This window comes from Rhinoraja longicauda, chromosome 13 (genome assembly GCF_053455715.1).
Source record: "Rhinoraja longicauda isolate Sanriku21f chromosome 13, sRhiLon1.1, whole genome shotgun sequence".
Lineage (NCBI taxonomy): Eukaryota > Metazoa > Chordata > Chondrichthyes > Rajiformes > Arhynchobatidae > Rhinoraja > Rhinoraja longicauda.
In genome coordinates this window covers 13,337,750-13,359,538 of record NC_135965.1, presented here as the reverse complement: position 1 = coordinate 13,359,538, position 21,789 = coordinate 13,337,750, and the positions used below count along the sequence as shown (strand labels likewise).

The window sequence follows — 21,789 nt, the reverse complement described above, 5'->3', positions numbered from 1 at the left end:
GGATGAGGGGATTGAAGGCTTTGTGGCCAAGTTTGCGGATGATATGAAAATAGGTGGAGGGGCAGGTAATGTAGAGAAAGCAGGGACTCTGCAGAGGACGTGGGCAGGTTGGGAGAGTGGGCAGGGAAGTGGCAGATGGAATAGAGTGCAACAAAGTGTGGAGTCATGTAGACTATTTTCTAAATGATGAGAGAATCCTGAAATCCAGCAAAGGGACTTGGGAGATTCCCAAAACGTTAATTTGCAAGTTGAATCGGTAGTAAAGAAGGCAATCGCAATGCTAGCATTTATTTCAAGAGGGCTAGAATACAAAAACAGGGATGTAATGTTGAGGTTCAGTAAGGTATTGGTCAGGCCGCATTTAGAGTTTTGTGAGCAATTCTGGGCACCATAATCTGAGGAAGGATGTGCTGGCTCTGGAGAGGGTCCAGAGGAGGTTTACAAGAATGATCCCAGGAATGAGTGGGTTAACCAATGATGAGCATTTGACAGCACTGGGCCTGTACTCGCTGGAGTTTGGAAGAATGGGGGGGACCTCATTGAAACTTACCGAATAGTGAAGGGCTTGGATAGAGTGGATGTGGAGAGGGTGTTTCCACAGTGGGAGAGTCTAGGACTAGAGGTCATTGCCTCAGAATTAAAGGAGGTTCCTCTAGGAAAGAGCTGAGGAGGAATTTCTTTAGTCAGAGGGTGGTGAGTCTGTGGAATTCTTTACCACAGAATGCTGTGGAAGCCAAGTCATTGGATATTTTTAAGGCAGAAATAGATAGATTCGTGAATAGAATGGGTGTCAGGGCTTATGGGGAGAAGGCACGAGAATGGGGTTAGGAGGGAGAGATAGATCAGCCATGATTGAATGGCGGAGTAGACTTGATGGGCCAAATAGCCTAATTCTACTCCTATCACTTATGACCTATGACCTTATGACCTAAGCTACCTTAATGTAGTCATCATTGTAACGAAATAAAGCAGTACATGGCAAGATGCCAGAAATAAGTTAAATGGCCAGATCATTTTTTTCTGCATGTTAGTCGTTTCTCTCTGAAATACTGCAATGATCTTGCACTGGCAACATTACACTCAGAGTTGACAGCAGAGATTAGATAAAGTTATGGGACCCTGTTGTTTAACAATTAAGTGTTTGGCCATGATGTTTCAAGAGTTGCTTTCTATTTGTTTAGATAAAGCCAGGACACAGCTCTGACAATGTAGTATTTATTTACCACTGCACTGGAATGTCATTCTAGATTATAAAGCACTGCTCAAAATTGCAGACGTCTGATTTCAACAAAGAAACCCTGACACGTTACAGAGGCAAAATTGATCCATTTCCTAGAGCAGAGTAGCTAGTTAAGCAGAATTCCTATAGAATTCCTAAAGTTTTCTCCCTTCCTTAGATAGACGCAAAATGCTGGAGTAACTCAGCGGGTCAGGAAGCATCTCTGGAGAAAAGGAATGGGTGACGTTTCAGGTCGAGACCCTCCTTCAGACTATGAAGTATAGTTCTTCATCGTCTTCAAGTTCTTCAAGTATACTTCTTCATTCATACAAGCGCAAATTGGAGGAACAGCACCTCATATTTCGCTTGGGCAGCTTGCACCCCAGCGGTATGAAGATTGACTTCTCTAACTTTGCTTTCCCTCTCTCTCCATCCTCCCCTTCCCACTTCTCCGACCAGTCTTACTGTCTCTGATTACATTTTTATCTCTGTTTGCTTTGTTGTTACCTTCTCCCAGCTAGCAATGATATATTCTACATTTTCCTTGATCTCCATTCCCTTTGCCCAGTTTTCACTCCTTCACACTTCCTCATCTATCTATCTCCCTCCCCCTGATGTCAGTCTGAAGGTCTCAACCCGAAACGTCACCAATTCCTTCTCTCCAGAGATGCTGCCTGTCCCGCTGAGTTACTCCAGCATTTTGTGTCTATCTTTTGTTCATTTTACTCAATTGTTTTCCCAGATTTGTCAACTTGTTTGTTTGCTGTCTGACTTGGTATGATGGTCACTTCTCCTTTTGAAAGGAGGTGTTGGTTTTCCCGATCTTACATCATTCAATTGAGTGCAAGCAATTATCAAGGATTTAAAATTGCTGAGTACAGTATCAGACCAACGAAGCCCAGCTGCTTCTTGTCAATGGAGCCAGATGTTGAATTGTTGCAAATTAAAGCCAAAACATTGTAGCCCCATACAAGATGTATAAGGTCATGAAGCAGATCTGAAACATCTGCATGATTATAGATTAAAATCTGTGGATTTCCTGAAGGATGTTCTTGAGGAGCTCAAAAGAAAAAAATAAAAATAAAGCTGTTTTAGCATTCTTAAAAATCAATGAAATCAAGGCCAGAGGTATGCACCAAACAGTATTTCATTACACTCTCAGTAAAGATATTAAATAAATCTGTGGAAAAATCAGTTTATTTATCAGGGTGCAAAAGTCATTGTGTGCGTGTGTTAATATCTCATCCCATTGCATGCAATATACAACCCATCTAAAGAAGGGTCAAAATCCAAAACGTCATCTATCCATTTCCTCTTCGGATGCCTGACCCATTGAGTTCCTCCAGCACTGTGTTTTGCTCAAGATTCCAGCATCTGCAGTCTCTTGCATCTCCAACACAGAACCTCTCTTGCCTCTGCTATATTTTCAAATTATTCCTGATCTTTTCTCTTTGCTTTGTTATTATTATTATTATTATCTCAATCTCCTTTTCCTTTGGGTTGGATATGAGAAAGATGTTACCAAACTACGTTAGACATGGGAGCTTGGAGAAAATGGATCCAAATCACTCATGTGGACTAGATTCTGTGCCATACAGTATTCCTGGTCAAAGGGGTTGGTAGGAATGCCTGAAAGATGTCCCAACCAAAGTGGTTCAGGGTATTTTTCATGTATCCCTGGTAATCATCGAAAAGAGGTGCTGACTTCCTTATATATATATATATAGAGAGACTGAATTACTTAATACATTCACTAACACCCAAACCTTTCTACAGCCACTATTCCCTTCACTGCCCTTTCTCTTTCCCCTTGAATCACATTCTCATTCAGTGCATCCATCCATTCTACTTGCTCTCTCTTTAGTTTAGTTTAGTTTAGTTTAGTTTAGTTTAGTTTAGTTTAGTTTAGTGATACGGCATGGAAACAGGCCCTTTGCCTCACTGAGTCCATGCTGACCAATGATCAACTGTATATTAGTTCAATGTTACCCCACTTTCGTAGCCTATGCACTCGGGGCAATTTATAGAAACTAATTAACCTACAAACATCAATGTAAAATCATTTCCCCTGCCCTTCGGTGTGAATCCCTGTTCTCCTGAAATACGCTTTCAAACGCCAGCTCATTTATCTTTAAGAGTATAAAGTCATAACAGCCAGGATGACTTTCCTCATCTCCTGGCCAGCATTTATCCTTCGTCCAAATCAGCTGGGGTATTTGACCATTATTACTTGATATTTGTTAGATCTTCCTGCACATTTATCTTTAAACGATTTTCGAAGTACTTAATGTTTTACCAAGAAAGCTCAAACAACTGACCGGCTCAATATTCCAAATCAAGCCGTTCATACTGCCCTGCGACCTTTCACTGTTCCAGTTTAAGATACTCTGTGTCCTGTTTCCTTTATTGTCTCCTTCTCCAATCTCCTTCAACAGCAGTACTTTGCACTTCAATAACCCTTTGCATAATGGAACATTGCAAACAATGCTTAATGTTCATGCACGATGTGCCCAAACTGCCCATTGCTTTATCCAACTCCACACATTCTGAGGTAAATGCTTATCCACGTGCCACCCTATACAATTCCCCCATCACAACACATTCCATCAACAGAAACTCCACCCACTCAGCTTTGTCCACCTATCACGCCTCCTGCGAAACAAAGCAAAACCAGCTCAAACCCTCTCATAGAATCATGGAGCCAAACAGCGTGGAAATAGGCCCTTCGGCCCAACATGCCCATGTCGACCAAGATGCCTCACCTACCTGCATTTGGCCTATATACTTATAAACCTCTCCAATCCATATACCTGTCCAAATGTCTTTTAAATGTTGTGATAGTACCTGCCTCAGCTACCTCCTCTGGCATAGACCCACCACCCTTTGTGTGGAAAAAGTTGCCCCTCAGGTTCGTATTAAATTTTTCCCTCTCACCTTAAACCTATGTCCTCTGGTTCACGACTTCTGTGGCAGAGAATTCCACAGATTCACAACTCTCTGGGTGAATTTTTTTTTCCTCATCTTAGTCCTAAAAGGCCTACCCCTTATTCTTAAAACCGTGACCCCTGGTTCTGGACTCCCCCAACATGGGGAACGTTTTTCCTGCATCTCGCCTGTCCAATCCCTTAAGAATTTTATATGTTTCTCTAAGATCCCCTCTCATTCTTCTAAATTCCAGTGAATACAAGCCCAGTCGATCCATTCGTTCATCAAATGTCAGTCCTGCCATCCTGGGAATGAACCTGGTGAACCTACGCTGCGCTCCCTCAATAGCAAGTACAATGTTTGGAAGACATGTGGATAAGAAAAGCTTTGAGGGTTGTGGGCCAAATGCAGGCAAATGAGACTAGCTCCGGAAGGCATTTTGGTTGGCATGGACAAGATGAACGAAAGGGCCTGTTTCAGTGCCGGATGATCACTGAAGGGGATGGGCAAAAGGGAAAGAGAGAGGATAAGGTGCTAGACTACAGGCAAAGTCAAAGTATGTGGAATTATGTAAGACTTTCCCAGTGGAACATTTGCTGCCAGATTTGCAGCAATAATTGATGCCAGCTGTGCATGGCACATTACTTGCACGAGCAGCACCACAAAGATGCTTATTTTGGGATGAATGATGATTCTCAATGCCAATTGTAGGAGCATTGTCCGCTGCCAATGATATATTAATGAGGGTTATTCAAGGTGGAAGTTGGAGGTGAGGGCTCAGTGCAGCTAGATACACACCTTTGGCTCCACTTCAACTTTTGACAGCCTTCAAAGGGAGCGGTGTAAAACTGGAAAATTAATTAGGCACAAACATTTTGGAGCAGGAATTCATGTCCGGCAGGTCAGACTAAGCATGGCTACCACTCCCAGAGAATAGAAAAAAAGGAAAAATAATCAGTGTCGCTGCAATTTAACAAGCCCCTTTTCTCTCCTTCCCTGTTCTGATGAAGTCTTCAACCTGAAACTTAGTTTAGTTTAGTTTAGTTTAGTTAAGTTTAGTTAAGTTTAGTTTAGTTTAGTTTAGTTTAGAGATATAGTGTTGAAACAGGCCCTTCACCCCACCGATCCCATGCTGATCATCGATCTCCCGTACACTAGTTCTATGTTATCCCACTAACTCTGTGACTCTATGACGTTAGGGTGGCACAGTGGCACAGTGGTAGAGTTGCTGCCTTACAGCACCAGAGACCCAGGTTTGATCCTGACTACAGGTGCTGTCTGAACAGAGTTTGTACGTTTTCCATGTGACCGCGTGCATTTTCTCCGGGTGCTCCGGTTTCCTCCCACACTCCAAGGACATTCCAAGGTTAATTGGCTTCTGTAAAAATTGGCCCTAGTGCATAGGATGGTGTTAGTGTACAGGGTGATCGCCGGTCGGCACAGACTCGATGGCCAAAGGGCCATCCACGTTGTATCTCGAAAGTCTAAAGACCTAGAAGTGGAGAGGGTTACTCTATGGAATCATAGAAACATAGAAAATAGGTGCAGGAGGAGGCCATTCGAGCCAGCATCGCCATTCACTGTGATTATGGCTGATCATCCACAATCAGTAACCTGTGCCCAACTTCTCCCCATATCCCTTGGTTCCACTAGCCCCCAGAACTCTATCTAACTCTCTCTTAAATTCATCCAGTGATTTGGCCTCCACTGCCTTCTGTGTCAGAGAATTCCACAAATTCACAACTCTCTGAGTGAAAAAGTTTCTTCTCACCTCAGTTTTAAATGGCCTCCCCTTTATTCTAAGACTGTGGCCCCTGGTTCTGGACTCACCCAACATTGGGAAATTTTTTCCTACATCTAGCTTGTCCAGTCCTTTTATAATTGTATATGTCTCTATAGGATCCCCCCTCATCCTTCTAAACTCCAGTGAATACAAGCCCAGTCTTTTCAATCTTTCCTCATATGACAGCCCCGCCATCCCAGGGATCAATCTCGTGAACCTACGCTGCACTGCCTCAATTACAAGGATGTCCTTCCTCAAATTAGGAGACCAAAACTGTACACAATACTCCAGATGTGGTCTTACCAGGGCCCTATACAACTGCAGCAGAACCTCTTCACTCCTATACTGAAATCCTCTCCTTATGAAGGCCAACATGCCATTAGCTTTCTTCACTGCCTGCTGTACCTGCACGCCAGCTTTCAGTGACTGGTGTACAAGAACACCCAGGTCTCGTTGCACTTCCCCCTTAACTAACCTGACACCATTGATAATAATCTGCCTCCTTGTTTTTGCCACCAAAGTGGATAACCTCACATTTATCTATATTATACTGTATCTGCCACGCATCTGCCCACTCACTCAACCTGTCCAGGTCACCCTGCAACCTCCTAACATCCTCTTCACAGTTCACACTGCCACCCAGCTTTGTGCCATCTGCAAACTTGCTAGTGTTACTTCTAATTCCTTCATCCAAATCATTATATATATGGTAAACAGTTGCGGCCCCAACACCGAGCCTTGCGGCACTCCACTCGCCACTGCCTGCCATTCTGAAAAGGACCCGTTTACTCCTACTCTTTGCTTCCTGTCTGCCAACCAATTTTCTATCCATGTCAACACCCTACCCCCAATAGCATGTGCTCTAATTTTGCTCACCAATCTCCCGTGTGGGACCTTATCAAAGGCTTTCTGAAAGTCTAGATACACTACATCCACTGGCTTTTGGAGATCAAGGGAATCAACTCCCTTTTGACACCAAAACACATCACTGAGGAATATTTTATGTGCCGCTCGTGTTGAAATCTTACCTTCTGGACAGAGGCAGCTGAATCCTGTTCCTCTGGTCATGCAGGTAGCTCCATTTTCACAGGGCTTGGAGAGACAGTGATCAATCTGAGTCTGGCACAGTTCTCCCGTGTAACCTGGCAACGTAAAGAGGATCCATAGAATATAATGTGTAGGAAAGAACTGCAGGTGCTGGTTTAAATCGAAGATAGACACAAAATGTTGGAGGAACTCAGCTGGACAGGCAGCATCTCTGGAGAGAAGGAATGGGTGATGTTTCGGGTCAAGACCCTTCTTCAGTCTGAAGAAGGGTCTTGACACGAAACGTCACCCATTCCTTCTCTCACTGAGTTACTCCAACATTTTGTGTCTACTTTCCATAGAACATAACTATTTCTCCCAATCGGAAGAAAACCTTTATCAGTTATTCAATATTTCCACTTCTGGAAATTAGCAGAGTACATGGCCAACAGTTATACCTCAGGCAAAACCACTAAACCAATTATCTTTCTACTTATCAGGCAACGGAACCATCCTACCAACAAACTAGAGAGCAGTCCTGAGCTACTATCTACCTCATTGGAGACGCTTGGACTATTTTTGATTGGACTTTACTGGACTTTATCTTGCAGTAAACATTATTCACATCATTCCGTTATCATGTATCTGTACACTGTGGATGGCGATTGTAATCATGTATGGACTTTCCGCTGACTGGTTAGCACACAGCAAAAGCTTTTCACTGTACCTCGGTGCAAGTGACAATAATCTAAACTAAACTAAACTAACACTAACCTGGCTGACCCTAACCTTATCAGATAAATTATCAATTTACCTCTGTACATTTTTAAATTTTATGAGGCATTAGCTTGGTGATAGTTCCACGCTGATACTGATGCTGTGCTGATACTAAGCAAAGGAAGGAAATTATATGTTGGTATATAGTAGAGGTAAGCAAGGGGGGCAAGTCAAGTCAAGTCAATTTTATTTGTAGAGCACATTTAAAAACAACCCACGTTGACCAAAGTGCTGTACATCAGTTCAGGTACTAAAAACGAACATACAATGGCACACAAACATAACAGCACATACATAAACAGTTCACAGCGCCCCCTCAGAGGGCCTCAAACGCTAGGGAGTAGAAATAGGTTTTGAGCCTGGACTTAAAGGAGTCGATGGAGGGGGCAGTTCTGATGGGGAGAGGGATGCTGTTCCACAGTCTAGGAGCTGCAACCGCAAAAGCACGGTCACCCCTGAGCTTAAGCCTAGACCGCGGGATAGTCAGTAGCCCCAAGTCGGCCGACCTGAGGGACCTGGAGATAGAGTGGTGGGTTAGAAGATTTTTGATATGGGGGAGGGGGGACAAGCCCGTTTAGGGCTTTGTATGTGAAGGAGGAGGGGGAGAGGAGGGGGAGGGTAGATGGACTGCTCATATAGAACCAGTGTGGACTCAATGGACCAAATGACTACCTCCTCTGCTGTAAGCATGCTATGGTCTTTTGAATTTTAACTGAACATAAATCTACTCCTTTGCTAATCCCCTCAACTACAATATAAATTGATCTAACAATTTTACTAATTAAATAATTAAATTATTTATCTGATTGGCTTGCCATGTAATAAATCACACATGTGCCAAAGTGAACAGAAAGTCAGCAGGTCAGGCAGCATCTGGAGAGAGAGAGATATCTGAGGATTCAGATTAATAACCTTTCATCAGGACCAACAAATTGAGATCCACATGTAATTCATGTTCTTAATTTCTCTCCGAACAAGCACCGACTCCTTCTGACTCAACGTTACCCGGTACAAGTCATCCTTTGCCACTTACAGTCTTTCTACAAAGACACAATTTTTTCTTCCATTCAGATTTCTTAAATTGCCATCTTAAACAGCTCAGAAACTCCTCAGAAAATGTCTTCCAGGTCCTTCTGACTCCGCACTTCAGACCATAGACCATAAGACGTAGATGCAGAATTAGGTCATTTGGCCCATTGAATTTGCTCTGCCATTCAATTGTGGCTGATCTATTTTTCCCTCAACCCCATTCTCCTGGCTTCTCTCCATAACCTTTGATGCCCTTACTAATCAATCCGCGCTTTAAAAATAGCCAATTAATTGGCCTCCATCGCCGTCTGTGGCAATTAATTCCACAGATTCACCACCCTCTGGCTAAACAAATGTCTCCTCATCTCCATTCTAAAGGTACATCATTTCATTCTGAGGCTGTGCCCTCTGGTCCTAGACTCTCCCACTTCTGGAAACATCCTCACTTCCCCAGGCACTTCCTCAGAACCACCCCATGCAATGTTTTTGCTATCCCTCCTAATATTTCCCTCTCTGATTCTGAATGATCAATTCTCAGCGGAGATGTGAGCTTGACCCCTCTACATCTGCGTATGTAATGAATTCAGAACATGGCAGGATGTTCAGGTCTTCTTCCACCATCTCAGCCTCTGGGCTAATTTACTTGGCCAGGAGTCCTCACTGCAGCCAGATCTTCCACCGTTTCTGGATCCTAATTTTTATTGATGCTCCACTAGTCGCTGTATCATCAGCTGCCTTGGACCTGAGATCGGGAGTTCCCTCCACAAACAAAATCATCTTTATCTTTCACACATTCTAGAAGATGTTCTTGATATCCACTTTCTACACAAACATTCAGTCCGCCATAGGTGGCAGTGCGCCAGATTCCCATTATATATTTTGGAGAATTTACGATACTGACATATTTTAGGTGAAAGCCTTTGTTGTAGTGAAGAAGACATTTGCCCGGATTTGTTTGTGTTTGGAAAAACACAAATGTAATTCCTTCCAGAGGAAAAGGAAATATTAGTCAACATAAAGACCAGTATGATTCAACATTCTGCCTCTTAAGCCGTAAGTTTTAGTTTAGTTTTGTTTCTTATTTCCACCTGTACCGAGGTACAGTGAAAAGCTCTTGTTTGCATGCTATCTAGTTAGAAAAAGACTATATATGATTACAATCCTGTCCACAATTACAGATAAAGGATACAAGATTTAGTGCGAGATAAAGTCCAATAAAGTCCGATTAAAGATAGTTCAAAAGTTTCCAATGAGGTAGGTGGTTCAGCCCTAAAGCAATTTCTGCTTTTCTGTCAGCATTTTCTGTAAAGTTTTATTTAGTTTCAAATCAGTCACACTGTCTCCACTTTGAATAAAATAAAATATTAAACCTACTGAAGAAATATCATGGTTACATGTAGTATTAAACTTTTTATAAGAACAAATCTGGTTTACATATTTGTAATGTAAGTGGAATAAACTACAAGTACTCTACACACACCCACTCTTTATCCTTATCGCGATGACAGCCACTTTCTCTCACAAGTAAAACATAATTAATTTGTTACAGCTTTGCTGTCAAATGTTTGCTGTAAATGCATCAAAAAATAATTTCCAAATTGATGTGAAAGTCCTGAAGAAAAACAAGTAAATGCTGGAGATTTCATAAAATAAGGAGGCGCATAATCAGATATGTACGTAATTCTTTGAAAGTAAAAATAATGGGGTAAATCACAACTTTAGGTGTAAATGTAAAAAGCTTTTGATAGAAGTATAGAATGTGTAGGGAGAACAAGGGAGGACTTCAGTGGGTGAAGAGAGGGCATTAAATACACTGGTGGGCAAGACCAAAGATAATCCCAGAGTTTTTAAGTGATAATCGGAGTAGAGTGGAGCCCATTATTTAGAAGGATGAGAGGGAATCTTATAGAAATATATAAAATTCTTAACGGATTGGACAGCCTAGATGCAAGAAAAATGTTCCCGATGTTGGGGGAGTCCATAACCAGGGGGGTCACAATTTAAGAATAAGGGGTAGACCATTTAGGACTGAGATGAGGAAAAACTTTTTCACCCAGAGAGTTGTGAATCTCTGCCACAGGAGGCCAATTCACTGGATGTGTTCAAGAGAGAGTTAGATATAGCTCTTCGGACTAATGGAATCAAGGGATATTGGGGGAAAGCAGGAACAGGGTACTGATTTTGAATGATCAGCCATGATCATATTGAATTGCGGTGCTGGTTCAAAGGGCCGAATGGCCTACTCCTGCACCTATTTTCTGTGCTTCTATGTATCAGAGAGGCAATCTGTGTGTGGAATTGGAAGATATAGGTGAAGTCTGAAATGAATATTTCTCATCTCTGTCCGTTATGGGGAAAGGTAGTGTAGTTGCACCTATCACAGGACAGTAAGAGGGATAGCAATACATTTCAGAACAAAGAACGCACTGCTTGTGCGGGTGGTGGAGGCTGGTACTTTCACAGCATTTAGCTAAAACCTAGATAAAGGTCTTGCATTGCCCATGCAGAGAAGGCTTTGGACCAAGTGCTGATAAATGGATTAGTGATGCTAGTACTGGATAGTTGACATGGAGAAGATGGGTCGAATGGCTTGTTTCTGTACTGCTCGTGAAACTAGTGAAGTATTTATAGAAAACAAAAAAAGTCACATCAGGTGTCTGTAAATATATGTATAATAAACTAACCACAGGACTAGTTTAGTTTAGTTTCGTTTAGAGATACAGCATTGAAACAGGCCCTTCAGCCCCACTGAGTCCATGCTGACTGGCGATCACCTGTACACTAGCACTATCCTTATTCAGGATCAAACCCGCATCTCTGGTGTTGTTAGGCAGCAACTCTGCCACTGCACCACCATGTCACCCGGTAACTAATTATCTAATTTATTTTACAATATGAGAGATTTCTTGCAATGATGGAATTCATTAGAATGTGTTCATGGAAGAAGTCGTGCCTGTTATTATTTGTGACCACTTCTCCTTCATATGATGTATCTTCTCATCACAATAATAGGCTGTTTAATTGACACTCTTCCGATATTTCAACATCATCTATTTTTAGTCTCGGAACAGCCAGTGGCTTTGCCTGATGCATCGACCAGCTAACCCTATGAAGATCCTATGCAATATAGCACTGTAGTGACAGTAATGGATATTTTCAGAAAAATGGTGCGATTATTAACGATGCTTTATTGATCTAAGTCGCTCACAAGGTGGCTGTTTTTCAAGTATAAAACTAAAAGGCTGAGCAACCAAAAAATATATCAACTGAAAACAATTTATAATATTTAAAACTGCACTCGTAGCTGTCATTTTCATTTACAAATGTTTCTCTGCTTATTTCATATTGAACCACAAACTACAGAAAGAAGTTGTCAGCAGGATTTTAGATTGGAACAAATTTGCTGACATAAGTTAAAAGAACACAGTTCTTACAAGCACGTATCAGACTTAATGAAAATAAAAGGCCTCTTTTAGAGGCTCACAGTGAAGAATTAATCATTGCAGTTGCAATATTATAAATTATGTTAAGAGTCAAATGTCTCATGACTGTACAAGGCAACTGAAAGATTCTCTAGACTATTCTTGAATGGATTTCAGCATCTGGTGGAGATATTAATGCTAGTGAGAGAGGAGGTGAAGGGATGGATGTCACGCCTCCATGGTTGCTGGGGCAAGTGTCAGGGAACAGGAGGCGGTGGGCAGGGAGGGATGAACGGACCAGAGAGTCATGCAGAGAGCGGTCCCCGCAGAAAGGGGTGAGAAGGTAAGACATGACTGGTGGTGGAACTATGTTGTGGCATGCGTAGAATGATATGTTGGATGTGGAGATGTAGGGTGAAAGGTGAGGACCAAGAGAACTCTACTGCCGTTCACTTTTGAGAGAGGTGTGAGAGCAGATGTACAGGAAATGGATGAAATGTGTGTGAGGCTTCATGAACTGTGACAGAGGGGAAGCCATGTTTCCTGGAGAAGGAGGACATTTCAGAAACCATTGAGCAAAAAGCCTCATCATGAGACATTGCCCTTTATGTGGAACCTGTGGGCAAATGCTTCAGTGCTGAGCGTATCGGCAAGGGTTGTAACAAAGCACTTTGTGAAGAAACAAGATATATCTGACAGCAAGTTTCTTGTTTAACCAATCACACCAAAAATTATTATCTAATTTTCCCTATCATAATGGGGAGTGCTATTGACCTCTTTATCTTCTTCAGAGATATTGAGAAGTTAGGCAGAGGTACAGAACTGTGTTAGGTGATCTGACGGATTAAGGGTAGATGGAAGACACATTTTCCAGGGAACGTAATCCAGTGCTTTGGTACTTTGAAAGCATTGCTGTATATGGTAGCTCTAACAATGGTTGAAAGTTTGAACTAAGGTCCCCTGCAATGCCCCAATGGAGTTAGAATAACAATATCTGGGAAGTGACATCAGTCATAGTGTCAGAGTTAAACAGCATCGAAACAGGCCCTTTTATCCAACTTGCCCACGCCGACCATGATGTCCCATCTACGCTAGTCCCACTTGCCCGCGTTTAATCCATATCCCTCTAAACCTTTCCTCCCGTGTACCAGTCCAAATGTCTTTTAAATGCTGTTATAGACAATAGACAATAGACAATAGGTGCAGGAGGAGGCCATTCGGCCCTTCGAGCCAGCACCGCCATTCAATGTGATCATGGCTGATCATTCTCAATCAGTACCCCGTTCCTGCCTTCTCCCCAAACCCCCTGACTCCGCTATCCTTAAGAGCTCTATCCAGCTCTCTCTTGAATGCATTCAGAGAATTGGCCTCCACTGCTTTCTGAGGCAGAGAATTCCACAGATTCACAACTCTCTGACTGAAAAAGTTTTTCCTCATCTCAGTTCTAAATGGCCTACCCCTTATTCTTAAACTGTGCCCCTTGTTCTGGACTCCCCCAACATTGGGAACATGTTTCCTGCCTCTAACGTGTCCAACCTCTTAATAATCTTATACATTTCGATAAGATCTCCTCTCATCCTTCTAAATTCCAGTGTATACAAGCCTAGTCGCTCCAGTCTTTCAACATATGATAGTCCCGCCATTCCGGGAATTAACCTAGTAAACCTACGCTGCACGCCCTCAATAGCAAGAATATCCTTCCTCAAATTTGGAGACCAAAACTGCACACAGTACTCCAGGTGCGGTCTCACTAGGGCCCTGTACAACTGCAGAAGGACCTCTTTGCTCCTATACTCAACTCCTCTTCATATCATATCATATCATATCATATCTATACAGCCGGAAACAGGCCTATTCGGCCCTCCAAGTCCGTGCCGCCCAGCGATCCCCGTACATTAACACTATCCTACACCCACTAGGGCCAATTTTTACATTTACCCAGCCAATTAACCTACATACCTGTACGTCTTTGGAGTGTGGGAGGAAACCGAAGATCTCGGAGAAAACCCACGCAGGTCACGGGGAGAACGTACAAACTCCTTACAGTGCAGCACCCGTAGTCAGGATCGAACCTGAGTCTCCGGCGCTGCATTCGCTGTAAAGCAGCAACTCTACCGCTGCGCTACTGTGCCGCCCTTGTTATGAAGGCCAACATTCAATTGGCTTTCTTCACTCCCTGCTGTACCTGCATGCTTCCTTTCAGTGACTGATGCACTAGGACACCCAGATCTCGTTGTACGTCCCCTGTTCCTAACTTGACACCATTCAGATAATACTCTGCCTTCCTATTCTTACCACCAAAGTGGATAACCTCACAATTATCCACATTAAACTGCATCTGCCATGCATCCGCCCACTCACACAACCTGTCCAAGTCACCCTGCAACCTCATAGCATCTTCCTCACAGTTCACACTACCACCCAGCTTTGTATCATCTGCAAATTTGCTAATGGTACTGTTATAGTATCTGCCTCAACTACCTCCAATGGCAGCTCATTCCATAAACCCACCACCCTCAGAGTGAAAAAGTTTCCCCTCAGGTCCGATTAAATCTTTCCCCTCTCACCTTAAACCCATGTCCTTTGGATCGTCATTCCCCTACTCTGGGTAAAAAAGACTGTGCATTGAGCCTGACTATTCCCCTCATGATCTTATACACCACTATAAGATCACCCCTTAGCCTCCTGCACTCCAAGGAATCAAATCCTAGCCTACCTAACCTCTCCCTATAGCTTAGGCCCTCAAATCCTGGCAATGTAAATTTTCTCTGCACTCTTTCCAACATCCTTCCACACCTAGCAGGGTGACCAAAATCGAACTCAATATTCCAACTGTATCCTCACCAACATCTTGTACAACATTGCAACTTCTACACTCAATACCTTGACTAATGAAGGCCAATGTACTGAAAGGCTCTTGATCACCCTATCGACCTGTGATGCCACTTTCTACAAACTATATACCTGCACTCCTAAATCCCTCTGCTCTAGAACACTCTCCAGGCTCTGCTATTCACTGTGAAGGTCCGGCCCTGGTTTGACTTCGCAAAATGCAACATCTTGCAACATCTGCATTAAACTCCAACAAATCTATATGGATTTAAGATGGAAATTTTAATCAATTAAAGGGCGATGTAAAAATGTAGAGCATGGAAACACGCCCTTCGGACTACTGAATCCACGTCGATCACTGATCACCCGTTCACACCAGTTCTATGTTATCTCATCTTTCTCATCCACTCCCTACACACGAGGGGCAATTTACAGAGGCTGATTAAAGTAATAAAGCTTCATGTCTTTGGTATGTAACTGAGAATCGGAGGCAGCAGAGTCTGAACTCAGAAGTTAAAGGAGGAGATTTCAAACATGACCAGAGTGGGAGGCAAAACCCAGATTAACAAGAAAGAAATGAAAGAAAAGGCAAATTTAAAAAAAAAAAAACTCCAATACTAGTTTTCTTATGAGGAGATATCTCCATTTGTATAAATTTAAAATGTGAGAAAACAGCAGTTGTTTAGCAGTAATTTGTGTGATTCCATCAGTAAACACATCCCAAAGACGTGTGCATTTGTATGTTAATTGGTCTCTGTAATCTGCCTCTAGTGCTCAGTGAGTGAATGAGAAGGTGGGATAACAGAACTAGTGTAAACAGGTGATAGATGGTTGATGTGGATTCATGGATTCGTTGGGCCGAAGGGCCTGTTTCTATGCTGTATCTCTAAACTCTAAATTATCACATCACTTACAAGCTCAGTTATTTCTTGATGCATCATCATTAGCAGAACCTGTGGGTAACTACTTCAAATTCCCTTCAGTGGTGAGTTTATTGAAATGGGCTCCCCTTCTGAAGGAACAAGCTATCTCTGACAGCAAAGTCTTGACTTTCTTACTTAACTGCTCATGCTAGAAATTATCTAATTTTCCCCATTATAATGGAGTGTGTTGTTAATCTTGTTTCAAAATCTATCCTCATAACATGGATGAGGATATTATTTTATGATAGAAAACACCAAAATTGACCTGTTTATTATTTACTCGCAGGTCATGAAAGGAATGACGTGTATTTTGTGAGCTTTTTGCTTTATTTGCCTTCATCAATGAAGACAGAGTTTGGTCCTTCAGTAGAAAGCCAAGGTATATGTCTCTGAAAATGACCTTTGGGAACGATAGGCCAAATAGTCTTACACTATGGGATTTTTTCTTTAAAGAAAGCAGTTTCTACTTTGCTTTCCATATCAAAATTTTATTTCCATTTCCGATTGTCACCTTTTGTGCACTTTCTTTCTATTTTTCTGTAATTATTTCTGTAAAAAGTAATTTTTTAAAACTGCTTTTTCTTGTTTAAATTAGTTTAGTTTAGTTTAGAGATACAGCGTGGAAATAGGCCCTTCGGCCCACCGAGTCCACGCCGATCAGTGATCCCAGTACACTCGTTCTATCCTACACACTAGGGTCGATTTACAGAAGCCAATTAACCTACAAACCTGTACGTCTTTGAACTGTGGAAGGAAACCGGAGCACCCCCACATGGTCACAGGGAGAAAGTACAGACCCCGTACAGACAAGTAGCCACAGTCAAGATCGAACCCGGGTCTCTGGCACTGTAAGGCAGCAACTCTACCACAGCCCTTGTCTCTGAAAAGTTGCTTTACAATGACGGTGGTCAGGGGTCAGGACTGTGACACTATGTCACCCAATCCCTTGCCGCCAGACTTCAGGGTGAATAGGTCCAGTGAGTACAGGCCATTGCAGCTGGAGCAGCTGAATGTGGGCAGGTGGGACCACAGGCAGCGTCTTTCCAGCTCAATGTTTTGATAAGCGTGCAACTAGCTCTCTAGGGATTGCCACTCTTAGGTTATAAATAAATGAACGGCCAGTAAATAATGGCCCTTTTCCGCTGTGCCCAGATTCCACGCAATAAATAAGGAAAAAGCCATTAGTAACAGTTTAAAGGAGATGCGCACGACAACCTTTTTTTTACACGGAGGGTGGTGAGTGCCTGGAACGCACTGCCAGGCTTGGTGTTGGAGGCAGATATGATAGCAGCATTTAAGAGGCTTTTGGATAGCCATACGGATATGCAGAGAATGAAGGGATATGTATTGTGCCCAGGTAGATGAGAGATGGTATTGGCATCATGATTAACCCAGATATTGTGGGCCACAGAGCTTGTTCTTGTGCTATACTGTTCTTTGTTCTATATGATACAGAGAGCTTCATAAATGGAATCTGCATTTGGCTTTGGCATTCGATGGTGTTTAATTTGACATCTTGATGATCATAACACGACCAAACAAATCATGCATACCTGGTGGGCAGACACAGGTGAAGTTCCTAAGGTTGTTCCCCTCTTTAATGTCCAAACAAGTTCCATTACGCAGGCACTGGATGTTATGGCAGGCATCAAATTCTTCACAGAACAGCCCAACGTGTCCCTCCTCACAGTCACAAAAGAAGGTGACCTATAAAAACATGTGCGTAGTGATAATCTTAAATACAGTAGTCAAGTAAAATAATATATATATGAAGGTGAGCAGGCTGAAAACATTTACTGGTATGAGGGTGGTACATAATGGCTGGTAACATATCCATACTTGCTCCTTAGATGCCAGACATTGCCTGATACAGTTCAAAGTGCTGTACAGGTTATACTATTCAAAAACCAAACTGAACAAAGTTTCCCCCAGTGCTTCTCCTCTTTGCGATAAGTGTCAATTCCAAGAAGCCACTTTAATCCATAGTTTCGTACTACGGACAGAAATAGAAAGTTTTTGGACGGAAATATTCAACGTTTTCTCCAATATACTGAAAATCCCATTAGACCCATTAGATAATACTGGGAATATCAGAAGCATGTAGTACATTGACTGTTTTTCAGCGACGCTTTGTCGGCTATGGACTAATATTAGCAAAAAAACTCGTACTTAAATTCTGGAAAAGTGTTGAAGTTCCCCCAGTGAAGATGTGGATTACAGAAATGACGGACACATTACATTTAGAGAGAATTCGGTTTATCTCGAATGACAAACTGAAGCAATTTTTAAAAATATGGTCACCTTTTATTGATTTTCTCGAACAATACAATATTTAAACGCAATTCAAAATCACTCGTAGGGCTGGGTGAGCGGGCACATGGGTGGGTTGTTGGGTCTATCTCCCCTTTTTTCTTTTTTCTTTTTTCTTTTTTCTTTTTTCTTTCTCTTTTCCTTCTTTCTCTCTCTCTTTTTAATTAAATGCCCTTTTAGAAAAGTGTTAAAATTGAAGCTGTTCATAAAGCTACAAAATTGTCATATTTTTTTCACACAAATGCTTCCAATAAAACAAAATAATAAATCTGTTTTTTTAAAAAAAAAAATTTTTTGTTGCTGTACTTGTACAAGATGGTGGTTACAAGGTAGAAGTTGAACTATATTGATGGTAGACACAAAATGCTGGAGTAACAGTGGGACAGGCAGCATCTCTGGAGAGAAGGAAAGGGTGATGCTTCGGGTCAATACCCTTCTTCAGAATATATTTAACTATATTTCTTGCTGAATGTTGCAAGGAAATATTGGACTTGCAAGAAGTTTTGGGCAAAATCGCAAGGCTCTGAGGGTTAGATGTAATGAATGAATGAATGCTTTATTGACGCATGTGACAAGTCACAGTGAAATTCTTTGTTTTGCATACCCAAGGTATGTAAAGAGTCGCCACATAAAGGGCGCCGACAACGTGTAAATGTTTATAATGGCCAGGTCTGTACTTTGACACTAAGATTATTTTTTAATCACTTAATTCCTTTTTATTTGGAGGATTGCGATATATTTATTTAACTCTGCCTTCCATATTCAAAACTGCTTCCACTTCCGTACCAAAGATTCTATATTCTTAGATTTATTTTTTAACCTAATTGCTGCATTGTGGGCAGCTTGATTGTCATCCTATATAATCGTTCTGTGAACTGGATAGCACGCAGCAAAAAAGCTTTTCATGTACCTCTGTACACGTGACAATAAACCACGCTAAACTAAAAATGGGCAACCACTAATTTTTAAACAGTAAGTTTCTGGAAGGAGTGGAAAAACCCATAGATGTAGCCTTGGTGCTTATAGCTCTGTTATTGCACTGAAGTTAGATTTGCTTTTAAAAACATTCAGCATTTTCCAAGCCTGTATTGAAGAAAGGGGAGTGATAGGCCATCAGTAGGGAATGGATGGGGCACAAAACTAATCCAGGAGCAAGTGCAAACAATCCTCTCCTATCCACTAATGATAAAAATAAAAGACTTTGTTATTTAGCATGGTCTCATGACAACACAAGGCATTTACAGCCAATACAATACTTTCAAATTAAAGTGGCTGTTGTCATTAGGAACTGCAGCAGATACGTCACACAACAGCAATAAAATGATATCCGCGGTATGCATATTCATCAGGCCATCATGGATAACTGTGTAGGAAGGAACTGCAGATGCTGGTTTATACCAAAGATAGACACAAAATGCTGGAGTAACTAAGTGGTTCAGGCAACATCTCATTGCTATTCTAAGTTTACTTTAGTTTAGAGATACAGCGGGAAACAGGCCATTCGGCCCATTGAGTCCATGCCGATCCCCATACACTACCACTATTCAATACACTTGGGAAAATCTACAATTCTTACCAAAGCCAATTAAACTGCTAACCTGTACGTCCTTGGAATATGGGTAGAAACCGGAGCACCTGGAGAAAACCCACGCGGCCACGAGGAGAACATCCAAACTCCCTACAGACAGCACCCATAGTCAGGTTCAAACCCGGGTCTCCGGTGCTGTAAGCCTACAACTCTACCGCTGCCCGCAATAGTAGCATGTTATTTTTATCAACATCCACATCAGAAAGTATGCAGAGACATGGATTAGACAATAGACAATAGACAATAGGTGCAGGAGTAGGCCATTCAGCCCTTCGAGCCAGCACCGCCATTCAATGCGATCATGGCTGATCACTCTCAATCAGTACCCCGTTCCTGCCTTCTCCCCATACCCCCTCACTCCGCTATCCTTAAGAGCTCTATCCAGCTCTCTCTTGAAAGCATCCAACGAACTGGCCTCCACTGCCTTCTGAGGCAGAGAATTCCACACCTTCACCACCCTCTGACTGAAAAAGTTCTTCCTCATCTCCGTTCTAAATGGCCTACCCCTTATTCTTAAACTGTGGCCCCTTGTTCTGGACTCCCCCAACATTGGGAACATGTTATCTGCCTCTAATGTGTCCAATCCCCTAATTATCTTATATGTTTCAATAAGATCCCCCCTCATCCTTCTAAATTCCAGTGTATACAAGCCCAATCGCTCCAGCCTTTCAACATACGACAGTCCCGCCATTCCGGGAATTAACCTAGTGAACCTATGCTGCACGCCCTCCATAGCAAGAATATCCTTCCTCAAATTTGGAGACCAAAACTGCACACAGTACTCCAGGTGCGGTCTCACCAGGGCCCGGTACAACTGTAGAAGGACCTCTTTGCTCCTATACTCAACTCCTCTTGTTACGAAGGCCAACATTCCATTGGCTTTCTTCACTGCCTGCTGTACCTGCATGCTTCCTTTCATTGACTGATGCACTAGGACACCCAGCTCTCGTTGAACTCCCCCTCCTCCTAACTTGACACCATTCAGATAATAATCTGCCTTTCTATTCTTACTTCCAAAGTGAATAACCTCACACTTATCTACTATAAACTGCATCTGCCATGTATCCGCCCACTCACACAACCTGTCCAAGTCACCCTGCAGCCTTATTGCATCTTCCTCACAATTCACACTACCCCCCAACTTAGTATCATCTGCAAATTTGCTAATGGTACTTTTAATCCCTTCGTCTAAGTCATTAATGTATATCGTAAATAGCTGGGGTCCCAGCACCGAACCTTGCGGTACCCCACTGGTCATTGCCTGCCATTCCGACAGGGACCCATTTATCCCCACTCTTTGCTTTCTGTCTGTCAACCAATTTTCTATCCATGTCAGTACCCTACCCCCAATACCATGTGCCCTAATTTTGCCCACTAATCTCCTATGTGGGACCTTGTCGAAGGCTTTCTGAAAGTCGAGGTACACCACATCCACTGACTCTCCCTTGTCAATTTTCCTAGTTACATCCTCAAAAAATTCCAGTAGATTTGTCAAGCATGATTTCCCCTTCGTAAATCCATGCTGACTCGGAATGATCCCGTTACTGCTATCCAAATGCTCAGCAATTTCGTCTTTTATAATTGACTCCAGCATCTTCCCCACCACTGATGTCAGACTAACTGGTCTATAATTACCCGTTTTCTCTCTCCCTCCTTTCTTAAAAAGTGGGATAACATTTGCTATCCTCCAATCCACAGGAACTGATCCTGAATCTATAGAACATTGAAAAATGATCTCCAATGCTTCCACTATTTCTAGAGCCACCTCCTTAAGTACTCTGGGATGCAGACCATCAGGCCCTGGGGATTTATCAGCCTTCAGTCCCATCAGTCTACCCAAAACCATTTCCTGCCTAATGTGGATTTCCTTCAGTTCCTCCATCACCCTAGATTCTCCGGCCCCTTGAACATTTGGGAGATTGTGTGTATCTTCCTCAGTGAAGACAGATCCAAAG

At 42.4% G+C, this 21,789-nt stretch overlaps 1 protein-coding gene across 2 annotated transcripts in view; it reads right to left on the bottom strand.

Moving 5' to 3' along the window:
* dner (delta/notch-like EGF repeat containing) overlaps positions 1 to 21,789 on the bottom strand; it is a 220,659-nt gene that overhangs the window by 39,499 nt on the left and 159,371 nt on the right. For both annotated transcript variants that reach the window (XM_078410395.1, XM_078410396.1), the window contains exons 6-7: positions 17,490 to 17,643; positions 6,956 to 7,069 (exon numbers count right to left, since the gene is read on the bottom strand). In XM_078410395.1, the coding sequence (XP_078266521.1) occupies positions 6,956 to 7,069; positions 17,490 to 17,643 (268 nt within the window). The remainder of the gene's footprint in view (positions 1 to 6,955; positions 7,070 to 17,489; positions 17,644 to 21,789) is intronic.